At 49.9% G+C, this 18,281-nt stretch overlaps 6 protein-coding genes across 6 annotated transcripts; 4 read left to right on the top strand and 2 right to left on the bottom strand.

Annotated features, from left to right (window-relative positions):
• Window positions 1-247: 247 nt before the first annotated feature.
• On the top strand, window positions 248-2,238 carry FOBCDRAFT_217807 (uncharacterized protein). Its single transcript, XM_031176214.3, has 4 exons — window positions 248-605; window positions 659-1,063; window positions 1,131-1,423; window positions 1,474-2,238. Exons 1-4 carry the CDS (start codon window positions 536-538, stop codon window positions 2,167-2,169), a joined length of 1,464 nt encoding a protein of 487 aa, XP_031047347.2. The 5' UTR covers window positions 248-535; the 3' UTR covers window positions 2,170-2,238.
• On the bottom strand, window positions 2,190-4,497 carry FOBCDRAFT_217801 (P-loop containing nucleoside triphosphate hydrolase protein). Its single transcript, XM_031176212.3, has 3 exons — window positions 3,690-4,497; window positions 2,648-3,634; window positions 2,190-2,583 (listed from the first exon to the last, which is right to left on the bottom strand). The coding sequence occupies exons 1-3, from the start codon at window positions 4,199-4,201 to the stop codon at window positions 2,553-2,555; spliced, it is 1,530 nt and encodes a 509-aa protein (XP_031047345.1). The 5' UTR covers window positions 4,202-4,497; the 3' UTR covers window positions 2,190-2,552.
• Window positions 4,498-6,591: 2,094 nt separating this feature from the next.
• FOBCDRAFT_21964 (uncharacterized protein) lies at window positions 6,592-8,590 on the top strand. Its single transcript, XM_031176210.3, has 4 exons — window positions 6,592-6,784; window positions 6,856-7,244; window positions 7,302-7,607; window positions 7,660-8,590. Exons 1-4 carry the CDS (start codon window positions 6,772-6,774, stop codon window positions 8,407-8,409), a joined length of 1,458 nt encoding a protein of 485 aa, XP_031047343.2. The 5' UTR covers window positions 6,592-6,771; the 3' UTR covers window positions 8,410-8,590.
• Window positions 8,591-8,997: 407 nt separating this feature from the next.
• Window positions 8,998-11,087, bottom strand: FOBCDRAFT_217797 (P-loop containing nucleoside triphosphate hydrolase protein). The gene is made up of 4 exons (XM_031176208.3): window positions 10,813-11,087; window positions 10,610-10,687; window positions 10,128-10,552; window positions 8,998-10,075 (listed from the first exon to the last, which is right to left on the bottom strand). Exons 1-4 carry the CDS (start codon window positions 10,844-10,846, stop codon window positions 9,422-9,424), a joined length of 1,191 nt encoding a protein of 396 aa, XP_031047341.1. The 5' UTR covers window positions 10,847-11,087; the 3' UTR covers window positions 8,998-9,421.
• A 1,162-nt stretch (window positions 11,088-12,249) lies between these two features.
• On the top strand, window positions 12,250-13,907 carry FOBCDRAFT_21944 (uncharacterized protein). The gene is made up of 2 exons (XM_031176205.3): window positions 12,250-12,601; window positions 12,661-13,907. Exons 1-2 carry the CDS (start codon window positions 12,282-12,284, stop codon window positions 13,841-13,843), a joined length of 1,503 nt encoding a protein of 500 aa, XP_031047338.2. The 5' UTR covers window positions 12,250-12,281; the 3' UTR covers window positions 13,844-13,907.
• Window positions 13,908-15,998: 2,091 nt separating this feature from the next.
• On the top strand, window positions 15,999-18,279 carry FOBCDRAFT_270952 (uncharacterized protein; the record flags this gene model as incomplete). The annotated part of the gene is made up of 3 exons (XM_031176204.2): window positions 15,999-16,924; window positions 16,977-17,672; window positions 17,730-18,279. 3 exons carry the CDS (start codon window positions 15,999-16,001, stop codon window positions 18,277-18,279), a joined length of 2,172 nt encoding a protein of 723 aa, XP_031047337.2.
• Window positions 18,280-18,281: the final 2 nt, after the last annotated feature.

The raw sequence follows: 18,281 nt of genomic DNA, 5'->3' as shown, positions 1-18,281 counted from the left end.
CAGCAATATGCCAAGTATCGTGGCGTCAATCGAACCCTCCGACCCAAATACGGTGACCATGCTGTGTTCTAGACCAAGCTGATGCAGGGATAACTCAAAGCCAAGGATCGCGAATGGATGGATTGGATGGGATGGGCAAGAGCCGCCCAACTGAGTTGAAGAAAAGAGGTAAGTGTTGGTAGCCCCACGTGATACTTGTCCACTTGAGCTCTACCTTAGGTAAGGTAGTAGGTAGCTCTCACGAACTGATGGACGGGAACGACCTCTTTTCTTGATTTATTCGTACCGATCATATTCTACCTAATCAAGTTCGTTGCTGTAACTAGCCTTAATTCGTTCTGTGCGCCAGCCCTCCTTCAACGACAGTCGTATTACTCTTTACCGCCCTCACCTCACCACCTCAGGCTCCCCAATACCGCGTTAAAGCCATTAAGCCTGCTCAGCTGTTAGCCCTGTGTTCCTTGAACCCCACGCCGACTATCAATACCGCATGTTCTAGATCTCGAAACACCATTTCCATCCAACTCCCGTCATCATGACAGACGCCGAGAAGCTTGAGCTTCCCAAGGGTGCTCCCGTTGAGGACCCTGGAGCCCACGAACTTGGTATGATGGCACCGATTTTCGGACAATCGACCACCCTTGCTAACATGTTGTAGCTGAGGAGTCCGAATCCGACGACCAGTTTACCGATGCTGCATCTGGCGCGGGAAGTCCCAAGATTAGTTCGCCAATTCCCAAGACCCGGGTCGAGAAGGTCGACGATCAGCCATCACACGGCGAGGTTCCGGGAACTGAAGCATACGAGATGCGGGGGCAAGATGCTCAGCCTGACGAGATTGCGATTGCTCCAGAGACGGGCGCATCTCAAAATGCTCCCTCTACGCCCGAAATCAAAGCTCCCACGACCATCGTAGAGGAGGCTCCTGGGGCTAGGAGCCGATCGCACTCAATTCAATATGAGGAGAGGCGCAAAGCAGATGCTTCTCCGGACATTCTCGTGGATTCTGATGGTCAGGTCAAGGAGATTCAAGGCGAGAGCGCACATGTTGACAGCAATTCTGGTACGGGAGTAGCAAAATCCTAAAATCCAAAAGAATGACCATTGACCACTGAGACTCGCCCGCGTAGATAATTCAAGACCGTCACCCGATACTACAGACTCGAAATTACAAGAAGATGGACCTTCTGAAAGCCCTCGTGCCATAGCTGCTTCATTGCAAGATGCTGACGATGATGATGACGATGACGATGACGATACACAACAAGATAATGATGGCGACGACGGTTTCGGCGACGACTTTGATGATTTCGAGGAGGGTAATGAGGACGATGACTTCGATGACTTTGAAGATGGCTTCCAGGAAGCAGAGACACCAGCGCCCACTGCCACACAGCCTCCGCAGCAATCTACATTACCATTCGTAAGATATACCTACGTTATGCCCCTTGTACTTCGCTCACCATTGTGTAGTCCATACCCGATTTTGATGGACTCGATCCAGAAGCAGTCGTATCTGCCTTGGAGCCTTTCCTCGCTACTCTATACCCTCCAGAAGAACTCGATCTTCCTACATTCCCTCCTCTCTCCAAGGACTCGGTGTTTTTCACAGCAAGGTCCGCATCTCTCTGGTCACAACTGGTAGCGCCACCTCCTCTCGCACCCCCTGATTGGATCCGCTCTCGCACACGCCGCCTCTTTCTCGTGTCACTCGGTGTTCCCGTCGATCTCGACGAGATACTCCCAGCCTCTAAGCAGAAGAAACTCGTCCTTCCTTCTCTCAACGTCCCCTCATTGTCCCCTAGAACGTCTACAGATTCCCGGTCTGTATCTAGATTACGGCAAGGCGAGGGTAACAATTCATCTACATCAGTTGATACGCAAGGAAAGCCATCAGCCTCGACAAGAAAGCGGCGCGGGCCTCCACCACAACCCGAGCTAGACCTCGTAGCTGCTCGTCATTTATGCCAAACAACAGACGAAGCGCTTGATGGTATGACTGATGAAGAATTAAAAGCGCACGTAGCCAAACTGGAAGGTTTGCAGGAAGCGGCCAAGGAAGCATTGGAATATTGGAAGAAGAGAACTGACGAAAAGATTGGCGATCGCGAAGCATTCGAAGGTGTCATAGAAAACTTGGTCAAGCACGCGCGCAAAACGCGCAAATAGATGTCATATATACTTGGAAGTTTAGTCATGAAATCTCTTCATTTCGTGCTATGAGCGTTTGGCTAAAACTTTTGGGTCTCCCTGTGAGGTTGGTGTAACCTCGATGCATTTACAGCGCAACTACATTTCTCATCCGCTAGTCACAGCCACATGTTCTTCGGAGCTCGTGGCATGGACTCATCTAGCTCCCCTTGTTCTTTCGTCCCCATGCTCTCTTGTAAAATACCACCAAACACCAGGCCCCCTCCAGCGCCAACCGTCTACTCAAAATGCCTTCTGGGGCTTTGCCTCTGCAATTGGGCGTTCTTGAGCTCTTCATGTCATGTAGCCGGGAAATCATGCGAAAAAGCTGCTTAAGTCGTTCGTTGGTCTAGGTGGAAAGTCTAAGCAGTGCTGGGCTCGAGGGTCACACCACTGTGAAGGAGGTCAGTCGAATTATTCTGTATCGGGGGAGGGACTCATGTATGTGGAAACTTACGCAGCAATGGTAGCCCAACCAATGAGACGCCAATGCTTCTCAATACGTCTGCTCAGAGCAACCTTTTCGCCGATGTTGGTACAGGCGGGGCTGGTCAGGACAAGCTTAGCAGCGTCGTTCTTGATGGCAGCAACCTTGGCGCCAGTGGAGGTAGAACCAATGTTGACCATGATAACCTCGTTCTTAGCGAGCTTAGCAACCTTGGCTTGTTTACCATCAGCGGTCCTCACACCGAGCAGGCGGCGGAGAAGGTAGAAGTTGACCTCGATCTCACTGTAGATCTCGGGAAGGCGGCCCTTGAGACCCAAGACGAAACCGACCAGACGATCGGCTCGGCACAGAGTAGGATCAATTCGGGTGCCGACACCGATGAGACCACCGGGAACGGCGTACTTGAGGTCGTTGGCTTCGGAGTTAAGCGAGACGACTCGGCTGAAAATGGGAGTGCACTTTAGGGCACCGCTATCGTCTCGGGAGACAATACCAGGTCGGATCTCGATCTCATCACCAAGCTTGACAACACCGTGGAGAATAGAACCACCAGCAACACCACCCTTGAGGTCGTCGATCTCGGAACCAGGCTTGTTGACGTCGAATGATCGAATGACGATCATATGAGGGTCTATGCTGAAGTCTCTGGGAGGAACGGGAATGGTGTTGACAATGGCCTCGTTGACGGCATCGATGTTGAACTTGAGCTGGGCAGAGATGGGAATGACTGGGGACTTGCCGGCGACAGTTCCTCGGATGAACTTGAGGATGGATTGGTAGTGCTGCTGCGCAGCCTCTTCTCGCATAAGATCAACCTTGTTCTGGAGAATGATGATCTTGTCGAGCTTCATAATCTCAATAGCAGCCAAGTGCTCAGAGGTCTGGGGCTGGGGGCAAGATTCGTTACCGGCGATGAGAAGGAGAGCGGCGTCCATGACGGCGGCGCCTGACAACATGGTGCTCATGAGAATATCGTGACCGGGGCAATCGACGAATCTGAAAACATCAGCCATTATTCCGTACACGAGTTTTAATTAAAGTATCAACTTACGAGACGTGTCGCAATAGCCTGTAAGTGCCGCCACAGCCATCTCTCTCACAAGGAGGGTCAACTTCCTTCTCACTCTTGTAACTGCGGTAGCATCCAGGTCGAGGGCATGCTTGGTTGTCGCATTTGTAGATCTTGGCGTTGGCATAACCCAACTTGATGGTAATGTTTCTGATCAACTCGTTCTTGAAACGGACAGTCTGGACACCAGAGATGGCCTTGACGACGGTGGACTTTCCGTGAGCTACATGGCCAATGGTACCAATGTTGATAGTAGCTTGACGGGCAATAATCTCGGGCGTCAAGGGGGTCAGGCTGGCAACATCGAGATCTTTGGGGTCGGTTTGCGGAGGCAGAGGAGGTTTTTGAGCAGCGGGCTCTGCGATAGCTGGGTTGGACTTCTTCAGAGCCGACTTGAGGGGCTTCTCATCACCAGCCTCGTTGTGGCCGACAGACTCGCCGGAGTCAGACTCGGACTCGATGTCGTCGTATTTAGGGTCGCCGTTGGCAGACATGATGAAGGCGGGGCAATTCGGACGGTATTTCAGAAGTGGTTTTTCGGTCGTAGAGCAGCGGGGGAGCGGTTTCGAGTAAGGTAATCGGTCGGCTGGATCGGTAGAAAATTACGGTCCAATATTCGAAGGTCTCACGAATGGTTCTCCAGGTTGCGGGTCGTCGAGGGCCGAGATTTTGCGTATTTCGCCTTGATGATGGCAAAATTCCTCGTGTGCAGTCTCTCGAAATGGCTATGACTCTTACGCTAGGCCTGATAGGGCGCGATAGAGCGATAAGGATTTGATGCCCCTCCTCGGGTGAGCTTCGGCCAAAGTATCCAAAGTGTCCCACCTCCATGATACCAGTGAAGGTTACCCTGTGGCAGGTACCCAGGTTATGAGAAGAATACTGTAAGATACCTAACCTACCTTATGTAGTAAGGCGAGTGGGTTTCAGCGTGGATTGGCATTGATGGGTGTTGTGCGGCTATTTTCCTTCTCAAGCGATTATACAATTCTGATAAGAGGCGTGCATTATCAATCCTGTTAGTTGTTTCGTGCCTGTTGTAGGTCTTAGAAGCAAAGCGGACTACAGTATCATTACGGCAATAGTATGGTATCAGGACAAGCTAGCAGCCTTGAAGGCCCCTCATGGCCTCGGAATGACCATTGCCTATTGAGGCGTACCTTGTCTCGAACCCTCCTCTTTTTTTTCATCTGATCAATCGACCTATACATACAGGCTCTTGGTTTGTGAGACGGCCGCCCGGAACTCAAGGAACGAATCCGGAATCAAGCTATCATTATTTTCATACGCTTTCAACCAATGAGCGGATTACGGATATAATGATGTTAGCAAATACATGATTAACAATGCGTCTGGATTTAGGAGCAGATTAGCAATGATATGTTGTAGACAGTTTCTAGGTGATCACGTGCCAGAATTTAACCTTCCACTATCGATAAGACGCCAAGATGAAGGGGGGGGGGGCGGGTAATATTGAATGCACCAGCCTCCTTGGATTATCAAATATTCAAGTCAAGAACGCTCAACTTCTCAAGACGGTGAGAGGGTTCTATGAGAATTGCTACATACTTAGCAAAATTCTCTCAAGTGATACTCGCATATGACATGGGGCTTGATGCTATCTTTATCAACTTGTGTATCCCGAATCATCACTGACCTTCCTAGAAAGCCTTGACATGTAACCTTGGATGGGGATATAGCTTGTTGTGTTCATGGTGTCTCACTGTTACAGCACAGCCATGAGCGACGATGACTGCATTGCTGCATCTTGGACAATTTTCCGGACACCGTGTGCAACCAACTACCAACTCGACCAATGCCTTGGAGCTGAAAAGCCACTCATTCGGCTGCTGCCAAGATGGATAAAGACTCTGGCCACCGGAAGTGCACAGGAAAACGCATGCATTTGCTTGAAATAAAGCTTGGATGGACCGAGTCACCCTGACAGATGCTTAATGCAACATCCTTGGTGGGCCACCCCCCAAGCTCAAGCATGGATCTCAGCATATCGAAACAAAACTCGTTTGTTGCCGCCGAAGCCTGCAGGTGGCTGGATGGCCATCTGGCTCATCACGGCTCTCAATGTGCTGATTGGTCATACAGAGGTGAAGATGTGAAGCGCCTACAGGAAGTAGCCTATCAGACCGGCAGATCAACGTCCAGGGTCCAAAGAGCGGCTGCCTGGCATAGCCAATAGGACAACAAGGATACCCTCTATCAAAGATCCACGCTTCAACACCATGTCCTTTAACCGCCGGGCAACTTCTGCCATCCAGTGATATTGCTCAGCATGGGCAATCGACATGAGGGGCCTACCCGGGTACCATGCAAAAGATGTCCCGGACAATTCCAGCCGAATATGGTTGTTTCAATGGAACAATTGCCTTGTTGGTGTCTCGAGGGTCATGGGAGGACTGGGTACCCTGTCCGCACAATACAGTACCGCTTCACATAACACCGCAGCTTTCCCAAATCTCTCTTGTGATCCCCTCTCTATTTCCATTTGACTCGCCCGCCCGTGATCCTATATTCTCCAAGACTACTCAGAGTTCATACTTATCTTGGCGTTACGAACCTCAGCAACACAAAGTTCTCAAGCGCTGACTCGCCGGTGACAAAACCAGGCCAGCGGAGTTTGACCTACCATCTTCACAATCACTTGGGCGTCTAAATCCAAACCGAGTCACTTAACGGGCGGCTGGCATCTGCCTATCACAAGTCTTGCTGCTATCCGCCCTTCTTTCTGGTAAGGCCATCCTCTGTTACTATTCTCGGCCCCCCCCTCCCTCTCTCATGTCCTGTCCCGTTGCTGGCGTTTTAATGGTGTCGAATGAGCGTCCTGGTTCCCCATGTTGCCGCCAACCTCAAAACTCGCCATTTCCCACTCGAGTCCGCCAGGCCGGACCTCTTTCCCAATCCTTTGATAGCTGGTCTCTCTGTTCTTTTGCAATTTTCTCTGTTCTATTACCGTTGCGAGCTTGGACTGCGTCGAAGCTCTTATACATCCACTTGCACATCTTGCTGTTGATATCTTTCTCCTCTCACACATTTACCTGTTATAAACATGGCTGGCCCAGGTTCGTCTCTGATCTGAGGGAGGGGACTGACGACGATCAACGATCCATAATGCTGACTGACGATTCTGTAGAAGATAGGAGGCGGCCTGCCGCACTCAACCTCGCTTCAGCACGACCTGGTACCTCGGAATCCTCATCCTCGGACGGCTCTCTGAAACCCCGAACTCCTCGATTTGCTGAGGCAACTTCAGTTCACTCACCCGTCGAGGCTCGGTCCCCCTTTGCCGACCCCGAGAAGTCGCACGTTGCTCAACCCCAACCCGCTGACGTTGGTTTTGGCTACATCGGCCAGCGAGAATCCATTCCCGTCCCAATGACTCCCAAGACGCCACTCAAGAGTGCCATGAAGGTGCCAGGAACGCCTGCTCATCTCAAGAACCCCTTGAGTCCAACATTTCGGGAGGAAGATATTCTGGAGAAGCGCGAGGCGTCAACTGACAAGGAGCAAGCGCGCGATGTGGTATGTAACTCTGCCATATCAACTGACTCTGCAAACATGCCACTTACACTTTGACAGAAAATCAAGGCCCGAGTCCGCTTGGCCAAGTTCGCTCTCCGTGGTGTTAACTTTAGCTGCTCTCTTATTATCCTTGCCATGCTTTCTGCTTCATTTACAATCTTTAACGCTACCAAAGCTTTGCCTGATCAGAGCAAGATGCCTTCATGGGCCAAGAACACCAGCGCCTGGCCCCAGAAACTTGTTCTTGCCATGGCATGCGTGTCTCTTGTCGCTTGTATTGTTGTTTTTATCTCCTACTGTCGAGGTGGTCATCGACGTGCCGAGAAAGTCGGGACCTACTATACCATGTTCGCCATTGGCTGGGTAAGTCACGCATCTTGTGGGCTTGGCTTGAGCAAGCACTGACTTTACATAGTTCATTCTTGCCTTGGTTCTATGGGTTGTCACAGCTGTTATTTTCCAGAACTCAAGGAACAACAGCGGAAACCAGGATATGTGGGGTTGGTCTTGTGTTAACAACCATCGATCTGAAGTCTTCGGTGAGAAAGTCGACTATGCTCTTGTCTGCCGTCTTCAGAACTGGGCCATGATCTGCATCATCATCGAGGTGGTCATCGAGGTTCTCTGTATCCTCCTCTACAGCGTCGTCTTCTACCGTTACTACACAAAGCGACGCCTTTTCAAGTCTATGGACATGCGAGACCGTGCTCGATCCGATCTCTACCTCGCCCAGCTCCGTAGCCAGTCTGCTCCCAACACTCCCGGCTTCGGCCCCAAGTCCCCCGCTCTCAGTGCCTATGCCATGTCTCCCCGTCACCCTCCCGCTGCCTATCGAAACCTGTCCGACATCAGCGAGAACCCCACCACCTTCACGCCTGGTACCCAATTTGCTGAGCCCAAGTCTCAATTTGCTCCCCAGGAGACTGGCTTCAAGCTCCAGGCTCCTCCTATGAAGGCCCCTTCTGCTACTCCCAAGCTAAATCAATCTGCCTTTACACCTACTGAGGCCTCACCTCCTGCCATCCCCATTGTTCAAGTCTCGCAACACGGGCCTGTGAGCACTGATGAACCCACTTATGAGGCTGTCCCTATCCCTGGTGCCTATGCCGGCCAGGCTGTCAGGAGTCCACCTCCTACGCAGACTCATTTTGGTCAGGGCTACTAGATGGTGTTGAATGTTTTCCGAAAAGAAAAAACGCAGGTTTGATTAATTTGTTAGTTCTGGCTCAGCGAGCTTCAGCCGCGTTCTTTAGGCGACGGCTTCTTTGACTTTACATATCATGGGGCGGCGATACCACACACGGCGTTACAATGGGCAGGTCCAAGATTTGACTCGGCTGCACTTTATCTTTGGCTTTTCCTTTGTTTCACTCTCCTCAAAGATAGCAGGAGTCGTATATAGTGTACTGTAATTTGGGTATGGATGTACATTCGGGCATGTGCAGAGGATGATGAGGACGATGGAATAACGAGCTACACACAATACTTTCGTTTACGAGGGCCTTGCAGGCCATCGGATTAGGCACTTTATTCAATCATCACATTGGTATCTAATTTGTCGACGGCACAATGACCTTTAAGGGTAGAGCATTCTTCAAGTCGGTTAACGCCGTAGAGACGCCTATTACTTAGAGAGTGGATGGATAAATAGTAATTATGGATGTCGAAATGTTAACATTAAGGTAGATCGGAACTCAGATACCTCACATCAAGTCACCCGACACTTGTATTCACGCGAAATTTGGTCAAAATCTTGAAATAGAAAAAGAAAAACATTCATCATGATAACGACACCCTAAATAACAGAGACAAAAAGCAGGTTTAAAAAACCGTTGCATTACTTTTGGTAGCCCCCAATGCACCCCCCAAAGGTATTAAGGGCGCAAAGGACTGCCCCCGAAGCCTTTTGCCATGCGGCCAAGTCGAAGTTCTGACCTCCTCCCCGGCGGTCACCTTCCGGACCGGCGGCAGCTCGTATGGGAAGGTCTGCCGCCCTTCCAGCGCGGTACTCTAGAAACGAGATCTATCAACAACTGCCACAAGAGATTTCTCCGTAAGTTCCTCCCAAAGATGTCAGGCTGCCCTGTATCGTCCGCTCGTAAATAGCTGATGAGACAGCCTGGTAACGGATATTGGAAGACCCGTGTTGCTTTTTTCAATTTTTTTTTAGATTGAGCTTAGATGAGGTCGGCAACGTTCATGGGCATCTCCTCAATCTGGGTGCTGTAGAACTGTTCAATCTCACGCATCATGCGGACGTCCTCAGCGGTGACGAAGTTGATGGCGACACCCTTTCGGCCGAAACGACCACCACGACCAATTCGGTGAATGTAGTTCTCACGGTTGGCAGGGAGATCATAGTTGATGACCAGGGAAACCTGTTGAACATCGATACCACGGGCCAAGAGATCAGTGGCGATCAGGACACGAGAAGAGCCGGATCGGAACTCCTTCATGATCAGGTCACGCTGAGCCTGGTCCATGTCACCGTGCATGGCGGAGACGGTGAAATCACGAGCAGTGAGCTTGTCGGTGAGCCAGTCAACCTTTCTGCGGGTGTTGCAGAAGATAACAGCCTGGGTAATGGTGACGGTCTCGTACAAATCGGAGAGGGTGTCCAACTTCCACTCCTCCTTCTCGACGGCAATATAGAACTGCTTGATACCCTCCAGGGTAAGCTCGTCCTTCTTGACCAAGATGCGGACAGGGTCACGCATGAACTTGGTGGTGACCTCAAGAACGTCCTGGGGCATGGTAGCAGAGAGAAGGACGACCTGAGTGGACTGGGGGAGAAGCTGGAAGATATCGTAGATCTGCTCGGTGAAACCGCGCTGAGATGATGTTAGCATTTGGATCTCAATGATAAGAAGTTATTTTCCTTACAGAAAGCATCTCATCGGCCTCGTCGAGAACGAACATCTTCATGCTGTCGGTCTTGAGGAAACGGCGCTGGATCATGTCCTGAACACGACCGGGAGTACCGACAACAACCTGAGGACCGTCCTGAAGGGCCTTCATATCCTCACGGACACTGGTACCACCGATACAAGCGTGGCACTCGATTTGCATAAAATCTCCGATGGCAACAACGACCTTCTGGATCTGCTGAGCAAGCTCACGGGTAGGGGCAAGGATCAGAGCTTGGCACTGCTTGACGTTGGTGTCGATCTTCTGGAGAACAGAGATGGAGAAGGTGGCGGTCTTTCCAGTACCGGACTGGGCCTGAGCAATGACATCGTGACCCTTGATAACGGGCATGATAGCACGCTGCTGGATAGCAGAGGGACGCTCGAAACCGTAGGCATAGACTAAGGATTATTGTGAGCGGCATGCGAGGGATTTGTTGAGGTGCGGGAGACACTTACCACCTCGGAGGAGCTCAGACTTGAGGTTCATGTCATCGAAGGAGTCGACGGTCTCGTCGTAGTTGGACTCGATCTGTCCTGCAAGGCATGTATGGTCAGCAAGTCTGTTGGTGATACGAGTGGCTTGCCCTCAATGCATGAGCCGCTCAGGAACCCAAGCGCATCGCGAAGCCTATGGCAGCGTGAAGGACGCGATAACTCACCCTCGGGGACATCCTCAAGACCCTTGTCAGCCATGTTTGCGGTTGAGGCTTTGGAAAATCTAGATCAAGCACAGCTCGATCTAGAGTTGATAAATCGCGGGGTGACGGAAGCGAAAAACGAGGGCAGAACTTCTACTCGAGAAGACTGCGCCTTTGTGTCGTTTGGTAGAAAAGAAACTGGTATCAACTAGGATCAGGAGTCTCGTGAGAATGACGAGAATCGACAAGAACCTAGGATGGGGATGGTTATTTGTGTTGTTTCCTTTGGATGGAGTATGAAGGAGAAGAGGAAAAAAAAGTCGAATGAGGGGCGGTCGTGGAGGCAGTATATTTTTTTCATTGCTGCCCACCCGCTTACCTCAAGAGAGGCACTGACCAATGATAGAAGACCTTAGCGGGGCATCGGGATTAGGGTACATTTGGTTCGGTGTCTCTGCCTTGCATTGGCAGGGCACTCACCAGTCACAGCCACCAGTCTAAGGTCTTTACAGTACGGTACAGTACGGCGAGGAATTTTATTATTTTTTTTTCTAAATTTTTTTTTTACCTTTGATTTTTCTAGCATCGTAAGAAGTTTTTTCCTTGCCTCACGTTCACCACCTATGATAACCCAGGCTGCAGCCATCCCACTATGCCCCGCCCCTCGGTAGAACCTTGAAAGAAAAAAATATGCCCCTCCACCCACGGATCATCGTCCGCCACCTACAACGCTGTTTTTTGGTGTTTCCAGTGACTGATTGTAGCCTGTGTGTGGCATGTGCCATGTCATTGTTCTCAACTTCAATGAGAAGCTTGTCATAGGTTGACCCATGTAAACATGATAACTGCCTAGTGCCTCTTAAGGTACAGGGAACGGAAAAAGGATGTGGGTGACTCCCACTTCTGCTATGAAACTATTGTTCACAAAATAGTGTATTTCCTGTTGCAAATGCACTATGTAACAATTATATCTCAATACTGTAGAGAGTGGTTTATCAATCTTCGGGGTTGTCATCTTTTACCACATATCCAAGGTTTCCCCTCGTTCGCTGAGAGGAATGATAACCCATATCAATTTGGCCTTCTGTTAATCACTCAGCTTGTTATAAGGTAATGTAGTCAGTGGTTTAACAAACTATGCAATGAACAATCGTCAAATACCTATGATCAGGCACCTGAAGTGAAGAGTATGGGAAGTCCGCGTAGCCTCACCTTTGAGCAAGAGTCAAGCTGCAGTGTAACTCTAGTCTCATCTTTCCCCGTAAGGCTGTTACCGGAAACCATTCCTCAGCCGAATTTTTCTTCCGCCCACACTAAATTAGAACTCGCTGTAGCTGATTTCAACGTAGAGGTACCTGACTTATCGTATCATACAATTCAGTCTTGTTTTGCTCATGAGTTTTGATTTTTAGCGGGTTCTTCCGATTTTCTCTCTACAAGTTACTTCTTTCATATTTTCTATAGCAGGCAACCGCGGACTCGACACTCAAATGCCTTCAGCCATCGTCAGCAATGGCACTGGCCATCATGATTCACTCTGTGATAGGAGAAACGACACATATGAGTCAACTCTCCAAAGTGACTCAATTCCTCCTCATCCACTGGGGCTCAAGCCATTAGGCAACCAGTATTTCTTCACGGGTCGCAATGCGAGGCGCTCAATTGGGAGCTGGAGACTTCTGCCAGACGAGGTTATCTCGCTTGTACTAGAGCAGTTTGATGCTGTGGCTCTCCTGAAGCTTGGCCACACCTGCAAATTCTTATACGCCTTTTGCCACTCCGATGAATTTTGGAAGCCTATCTTTCTCCAGTAAGTCACTTGAGTCATAAAGGCACTCTGAAGTAGCTGTTGAACTAAGTTCTGTGAAGGTCACCACCACCAGACAGCAAGGATATACGATGGCAAGGATCATGGAGATCAACTGTTTTAGGTTTGTCCAGTGACCAAGGGACCAGAATTGACTGCAGCAATGTCTTTTCAGATGTCCTTCACCGGCCATTTGCCTGCAGTCATGTCATCCTTAACCGGTTCACCTCGCATATTCCCAAGGCAAACCAGATCCGTCGCTTCGAGAACCTGACTTACGATCAGTATGCTGAGAAATGGACTGAGCAGCCATTTGTGCTTACCAAATGCATTCAGGAATGGCCAGCATATGAGGAGTGGACTATCGATAGCATGCTCCAGATGTTTGCTGAGGTCGAGTTTCGTGCTGAGGCTGTTGACTGGCCATTCGCAACCTATCACACATACATGAAGAACAACAGCGACGAAAGCCCTCTGTATCTCTTTGACCGGAGATTTGCAGAAAAGATGGGGATCAGAGTCGGTAAGAAGCCAGGCGCTGCATACTGGAGACCAGACTGCTTTGGCCCTGATCTATTCGAGGTTCTTGGAGATGAACGCCCTGCCCATCGATGGCTGATTGTCGGTCCTGAGCGAAGTGGCTCAACCTTCCACAAAGACCCTAACGCAACGAGTGCTTGGAACGCTGTAATTCAAGGATCCAAGTATTGGATAATGTTCCCACCAGCTACACAGGTGCCCGGTGTTTATGTTTCCGATGACAGCAGCGAAGTCACCAGTCCCCTTAGCATTGCTGAGTGGCTTCTCACTTTTCATGAAGAAGCACGGCAGCTTCCTGACTGCGTTGAGGGTATTTGCGAAGCGGGAGAGATTCTTCATGTTCCCAGCGGATGGTGGCATCTGGTGGTTAATCTCGAGAGCGGCATTGCACTTACGCAGAACTTCGTGCCACAGAGCTTAAATCTTGTATCAGAAGTTGTTTCCTTCTTGCGAGACAAGGCTGACCAGGTCAGTGGATTCGATGATAAAGTCGCGGATCCTTTTGGACTCTTCGTGGAGAGAATGAAGAGCAGCTATCCAGAAGTTCTGGACAAAGCCCTGGACCTGGCCGATAAGAAGATCGGGAAAAAACGTAAATGGGATGCTGCTGTTGGTGGAATAGATGATGAACAAGAGCAGGAAGGAGGTGATGGTTTCAGTTTTGGTTTCGGGGGCGATGGTGATGATGATGATGAAATACCCTAGAAAGACTCACCCTTTCTACCCTTGCAATTCAATCCAAGTTGGCGACTTATGACTCCTTTCTTAGTAGCGAAATATGGGGGAGTCAGCAGAAGCAAACCCCCCTATCTTGCAAGATATAACATCAGGAGCTGTGATACGCTCGGCAACCTTCGAATAGTCACTAGAGCTGCCACTATGAGCCTGATGTAATTGGGCAATTGACAGTCGGTAGATGGCATGTTTGAACAAAAGCCAGAGCGCTTCCAGGGAAGCTTTGGGTCTTTCTTGGTTATCCTGGTATTTAGTATCTTGCCTCTAGGTTTACGGAATTGAAAATTGAAGAAGGGTTTTGATGGTGAAAATAAAACCTACCAACCCAGAGACCACTGGAACTGATGGTGTTGAAGACGACCACCTGGGAAGGCATGGGCTTAGTAAGAAGCATGGGTCTTTTTCCAATCAGAACCTTTGACGACAACTCGTTCATGGTTTGGTTGCTTTGGCAGTTAAATAATGAACGACACTCTGTCCAATGATTAAGTTTAGGCATGCTGCATGAACGTGGCGCCTGAGAGACAGGGAAGAGTGAGCAAGCGGAATAGTCAAGTGCGTACGGACAGAATGTGTTATCCATTAGAACTGAAACATCCATACTTGTTGTTCCGATTAGACTCTTACTCAGCAGCAGAATCACTCAATCAGGGTATGTGATACTTTCTTTTTGTCTTTGAAAACACTACTAAGATCTAGGTAGTGACATGACCTTGCCAAAACGGAGGAAAGGAGAGGTTCTCTGTCCCTGAAATTTGTGTTCTACTATAGTTGTATACCTCGTCTCGTACTAGGAGCCGACTTTATCGTGTCTGTCATGGCCAAGAAAGAAAAGAAAGAAAAAAAGGAAAAGAAGAAAAATGCCCCATGAACTAAAATAGCAACTAAGATGGCTTTGATCACATGCGGTAAACGTGAGAGCAGACAGCCATCGTCGAATACGTGATGGAATGCAGGACTGGGCTAACTTGGCTGAATGAGTGCCCAGCTAGAAGTAAGGCGACTGAAAGTTTAAACAACAGGACAATGGTGATTGTATTATATTGAAAGTGCCAAACTTGTCTTCAGCCTATATCCAACCTTTAATAGCCCTGTCTCTTGCTCGATAGTGCCATATATATTTCCTTACATTTAGCCTTATGCAAGTAATCAGAGAGCAATAACGAATCTAACTTCTCACGTTTGCCTCATTCTGTCCGGGCTGCCAGTTATTTACTTTAGGTACCAATCAGCCAATGTACACACATACACGCCTATACTGGATATCTCTGCTAACAGAGCCGACGCCTTGCAATTCCGAAACACGATCTGAATCACTTTCCCCCTAACTTATTAATCAACAAATAACACTTGTGATGGAGATGGGGTGCACCTCCACTCCATCCATACCACCATGGTAGCTTTCCTCAACCTGCCACCCCTAGCTTAGCCACTGTAGTTGATTCACGAACCCTCTACAGCTTAGCATCTCGTCTCCCTGAAGGCTTCCCGGGGGCCGTGTACTCCCCACTCGGCTTCCCGTCCGCCCTCCACCTTTCTATTACCTTAGTGATTGGACTAGTCTAAAGCTGTCCCTAACACTGCATCATCTCCCATCCTCTCCTCCTCCTTTTCACCGTTGTACCTAATTAATCTTTTGCTTGAATGCGCTTGCGCTTCTCTTTGTTTTCGCCTTCACTGTGAATTTCACTTTCCCTTTTATTTCGTCTCCTCTGCGTTCTTATTCTTGATTCCTATTCTCCTCCTTCTGCTTTTCTTGCCATATCTTTTAATCTGTGAGTTCCATTTGCTAACCCCCGTCGCCATCTGGCCTAGAGCTGGACTCTATGTCCAACTCTCCACTATCTGCCCGTTCTTCAGCTTCTCCGCCTTACCTCTTATATTATCTACACGCAGCAAAGCTAATCGAAGACTATGTAGCCTCTCCATCTTCTTGTTCTTCTCGCAGAACACTACTGTACAAGTTCGAAACACGGTTCCAGATACCGCTGCGCTTCGCATCAGCTCCACATCAGCTTAGAGACCCCTGTTCCGCTATTGTGAGCCTCGACTTGCTCTGAGCAAACTGTCCATAGCTTCGACTCCTTTCCGTTCGAACCGCGTTGAATAAAAACAAGTCGACATCATGGTTTCCGACGAGCACTTCGAGATGTGCTTGCCAATTTTGCAGGATGCAACACTGGAAGACGAGGATAAGACAGATAGACTCGAGGAGCTCTTCCGCAAAGAAACGAGCCTCACCGGCACTTCCCTCGACAACGCAATACTAGATGCTCTCTGGCGGTTTCGTGACGGCGGCGGCACATCAGCGTCACCTCCTCCCATAAGACAGACGATCTTACGACGCCCTTCACCCGCCTCCTGGCGCGGTTCGCCAACTCCCATGTCGGGCTCTCCAAGACTGGCCGTGAGCCCCCTTGCTCCTCCGGGCTTTGTTCCCTCCACCTTTGGCAGGACAATCTCCTCCACGGTTTCTCCCTTTTCTTCGCCTCGAGCATCGCCACGTCTGGCTCTTGCGACACCCGTCATTCCTCATAGTCCAAATTTGAATGCATACGAATTTGCTAGCGACCCGACCCCGGCCACAGAGATTCTAGGCGAATACCAGACGGAAAATGTTGAGTGGCTCGTCAGTGATGATGCCGCTAGCGTGACTTCATCTGTCGGTACTCCGAGTGCTCTCAACGCAGCAGCCCCCGAGTTCTCGTCCATGTCAGCACAGTCAGCTGATATGTCGCCATATGATATGTTGCGTTCCATCCTCGGGCAGACAAAATCGGACGATGAGATCGAAGCTGCTCTCGCGCAGAATGGTTATGATCTCAGCGCAACTATTGTCTCCTTTATGGAAAGCCAAGCAGGGGACAATCAGCCCGGTGGTGTTTCATTGGAAGAACCCAAAAACGTCTTGATTGGGAAATCCGTGGATCGCCCTACTACTCCTTTAGGTCAATCGAAGTCGGGCGTTATTTGCAAGTTCTATATGTCAACTGGTTCGTGCTTGCGTGCCGATTGCCGATTCAGCCATGATCTCAGCAACCACCTTTGCAAGTATGTTTTCGTGCGAGTCCCTCCGTGTTGTAAGCTAACATTTCTCTTGCAGATATTGGGTCATGGGGAATTGCTTGGCAGGAGAGACATGTATTTTCTCGCATGATCCTACCAAACTTATGAATAAGCTCGCCCTCGATGGGGCCAGTACGCCACCATCAAAGCACGGCGGTTTACAGTTGGCGGATCTTAACTCTTTCCCTTCTCTAAGACCTGGAACCCCCGATCATCTAAGTGGTTTCGCTGGTAGCAACAGTATCCCTGCTGTGGGCATCACGCCACCACCAGGCTTGAAACATTTCCAGGGAACTTCCAGTCCCCGTGCTCGATCTCGCCCTAGCAGTCGACATCAAACCAGAGAACCAGATATCTCCGCCCCTGCTCTAGATGACAACGATGCCTTCCCTTCACTGGGTTCTGCATCTATCAAGCAAGGCAAGAAGCATCACGGCAAGCGAGGTGGCCATGGACATTCGCACAAAGAGAACAACGCGCCTAATTCTCTGGCTGATATCGTCAAGATGTCTCCCTCATCCACCCCTGTCCGTCCCGATCTCAAGAGAGGGCTGGGGCGCAATGGAAGCTCGACAGTTGCACGAAATGGGGAAAACAGCGCTGCAGCTCAGGCCATCCCCAGTCCTAAACATATCCCGTGGCTGGAGACCGGTGAGCGTGCTAACAAGGCATATTTGAAGGCTCGACAAGAGGCTATTAAGCACGGCGGCCTTCGTAATAAGTTTCTTCAAAGGTGTGTTTTCTCGCAGTAAGAATTGGGGGTTTCCCGTGTACTGACTGGCTGTCACAGCGCTGCGCAAGCCTGGAATCGCAATGACGCTAGGGCGGCTAAAGCTCTCAGCCTGCGAGGACAAAGCGAGAACGATCTTATGCGCAAAGCTCATCGCGAGGCTGCAAAAGAACTGTACGAGGAACGTAACAGGGGCAACTCCAATGGTTTGGAATTGTATGTTGATCTTCACGGCCTTCACCCTGAAGAAGCTGTCGAGTACCTCGAAAAGGTTTTGATGGAAAACGGTAGGGAGTCGCAACCCATTTACGCCATCACCGGCTCTGGACACCACAGTAAGAACGGAAAGGATAAGGTTGGCAGGGCGATCCGGAACTTTCTCAACGAGTGGAGGTATGCGTACCGGGAGTTCTCTGTTCCTGGAGACCGCAATAATATGGGGGGTATCCTGGGAATCGATGCTCGTAGCTGGGACAAGTCTCTCGCTAAGGAGGGCGAATCAGATGGTAAAGAAGAGGTGGACATTCTAAGCCAAGGCGTCGAGATTGGCGACGGCAAAGTCAGACTCCTGGTGCGTGATCCGCCCAAGGGGCCAAGCGGCCGTCGATGACA

Source organism: Fusarium oxysporum, chromosome III, assembly GCF_013085055.1.
Source record: "Fusarium oxysporum Fo47 chromosome III, complete sequence".
NCBI classification, from domain to species: Eukaryota; Fungi; Ascomycota; class Sordariomycetes; order Hypocreales; family Nectriaceae; genus Fusarium; species Fusarium oxysporum.
Note: the sequence above shows the minus strand (reverse complement) of the source record. Positions and strands in the feature narration are given on the sequence as shown.

Coding starts and splice junctions, on each gene's coding strand:
- FOBCDRAFT_217807 (XM_031176214.3), top strand. CDS start 536: ATGACAGACGCCGAGAAGCTTGAGCTTCCCAAGGGTGCTCCCGTTGAG. Junction 606..658: donor CCCTGGAGCCCACGAACTTG/GTATGATGGCAC, acceptor AACATGTTGTAG/CTGAGGAGTCCGAATCCGAC. Junction 1,064..1,130: donor ACATGTTGACAGCAATTCTG/GTACGGGAGTAG, acceptor TCGCCCGCGTAG/ATAATTCAAGACCGTCACCC.
- FOBCDRAFT_21964 (XM_031176210.3), top strand. Junction 7,245..7,301: donor AGGAGCAAGCGCGCGATGTG/GTATGTAACTCT, acceptor ACACTTTGACAG/AAAATCAAGGCCCGAGTCCG. Junction 7,608..7,659: donor CCATGTTCGCCATTGGCTGG/GTAAGTCACGCA, acceptor GACTTTACATAG/TTCATTCTTGCCTTGGTTCT.
- FOBCDRAFT_217801 (XM_031176212.3), bottom strand. CDS start 4,201: ATGTCTGCCAACGGCGACCCTAAATACGACGACATCGAGTCCGAGTCT. Junction 3,635..3,689: donor AGGCTATTGCGACACGTCTC/GTAAGTTGATAC, acceptor TGATGTTTTCAG/ATTCGTCGATTGCCCCGGTC. Junction 2,584..2,647: donor GGTTGGGCTACCATTGCTGC/GTAAGTTTCCAC, acceptor CCTCCTTCACAG/TGGTGTGACCCTCGAGCCCA.
- FOBCDRAFT_217797 (XM_031176208.3), bottom strand. CDS start 10,846: ATGGCTGACAAGGGTCTTGAGGATGTCCCCGAGG. Junction 10,688..10,812: donor TCTTGAGGATGTCCCCGAGG/GTGAGTTATCGC, acceptor CATGCCTTGCAG/GACAGATCGAGTCCAACTAC. Junction 10,076..10,127: donor AGGCCGATGAGATGCTTTCT/GTAAGGAAAATA, acceptor ACATCATCTCAG/CGCGGTTTCACCGAGCAGAT.
- FOBCDRAFT_21944 (XM_031176205.3), top strand. CDS start 12,282: ATGCCTTCAGCCATCGTCAGCAATGGCACTGGCCATCATGATTCACTC. Junction 12,602..12,660: donor TGGAAGCCTATCTTTCTCCA/GTAAGTCACTTG, acceptor AGTTCTGTGAAG/GTCACCACCACCAGACAGCA.